At 36.6% G+C, this 1,628-nt stretch overlaps 1 protein-coding gene across 1 annotated transcript in view; it reads right to left on the bottom strand.

Annotated features, from left to right (window-relative positions):
- The window catches only part of F11 (coagulation factor XI), a 68,071-nt gene that overhangs the window by 59,208 nt on the left and 7,235 nt on the right, over positions 1 to 1,628 (bottom strand). The window contains exon 2 of the mRNA XM_006834455.1: positions 308 to 470. Within this exon, the coding sequence (XP_006834518.1) occupies positions 308 to 470 (163 nt within the window). The remainder of the gene's footprint in view (positions 1 to 307; positions 471 to 1,628) is intronic.

Below are 1,628 nucleotides of genomic sequence, written 5' to 3'. Positions count from 1 at the left end.
AATCAGAACCAACTCTTAACAATAGTTAACAACAGTTTTCAATTGAATTGGAGGACTAATTGTTTTCTATTTCTTAACATTGAGTTTTACAAGTTGGTAGATGGAAACTTATCAATAGGTAATTGCCATGTGAGTCCTGGTGTGGCAAAATAGGCTAAGAACTGGACTGCTAACCAAAAGGTTGGCAGTTCAAACCCACAAGCCTCTCATTGGAAACCCTATTTAGGGTCACTGTGAGCTGGAATGATACAATGGCACTTAACAATAACTGTCATGTAATATCCATTTCCTTTGCATAAACACTTACCATTTTGTAGGGTCTTCAGATGACGATTCAGCCATAAAAGTGAAGAGCAAACATCTTGGGTGATGGGTGCAGACTAGTTGGCAATACTTAAAACTTGGTACAAAAACAGTAGTTATGTCTCCTCCTTTAAAGTAGGTATCTTTGAAGAGTTTAGTCACACATTCTGTTATATAATAGATAGCATGTTATTTTGGATTTCAGTGGAAACATATTTAATTACATAATAATCTCACAAAAGCAAGAATAACTTAATAGGAAATATGCCTGCACTTGGAAATTAGGGAAACCAACACATTAAAATTAATTTATATGCTAAGCAGTTTTCAGATGGGGCAGAAAATCATTAAATGGCACCAGATGCCTCAATGGAATTATGGTTATGAGTGCAAATCTTGGAAATATGGAGTGCTTTGAGGGTAACTGGACTTATTTCTCTGATTTTTACTAGTCGATAAATACATGTTAGCATCCCCAGGTCAAAAACAGGTCTCCAGCCTCTCCCTTTCGTCACTGACTTCTCCTTGTCTGAGTTCTGCGCTTATACGAAGCAAAGGCTCCATCCAAAGAAATCATTTTCTAATAGCATTAGATGGCTCTCGGTATGATAAATAGTAATACTATATCACTTTACCATTTAAAAATGGGTCAATTTACCAACAGGAACTTTACATTCTTCGAAAAAATACTGAATCATCTATAGCTGCAACCATAAATTTTTAAAAAATCTAAGTCACATAAAGCTTAACATTTTTTCTTTTTCTAGGAACCGATACCTAATTTTCAGGTTCTGATTCTTTCTATAACTTGTGAATAATCAAAACTTAGTGCATAAAGGTTGTGTTTAATCTTGGCATATTCTCATTGAGGGGTACTGCTATGGCATGGGAGTAATAGAGAGCTGTCTCATCTCTCTGAGTTTTGTGCTACTCCAACTTACTTTTGTGATTTATTGTTGCTTTTGTTATTGTTGTCAGGTGCCATGAAATCAGCTCCAAATCATAGCAACCCTGTATAGGGTTTTACAAGAGAGGCTGGTGGATTCGAACCACCAATCTTGCAGTTAGCATTCCAGTACTTGTCCTACAACACCATACCAGAACTCCCATTGTGGTTGTTGTTCTTGTTGTTGGTAAGTGTCTTTGAGTCAGTTATGACTTATTGTGACTCTATGTAAGATTTCTGAAGAGCAACTGATGTGCTTCAATTGATGACCTTGTGGTTAGCAGTCCAGTGTTTATCCTATAACACCTCACCAGGATTCCCCTATTGTTATTCGTTACCTGTAATTCAATTCTGACTTTTAGTGGACCACATGTGGGCA

The sequence above is a fragment of the Chrysochloris asiatica genome, unplaced genomic scaffold (genome assembly GCF_000296735.1).
Source record: "Chrysochloris asiatica unplaced genomic scaffold, ChrAsi1.0 scaffold00011, whole genome shotgun sequence".
NCBI lineage: Eukaryota > Metazoa > Chordata > Mammalia > Afrosoricida > Chrysochloridae > Chrysochloris > Chrysochloris asiatica.
Note: the sequence above shows the minus strand (reverse complement) of the source record. Positions and strands in the feature narration are given on the sequence as shown.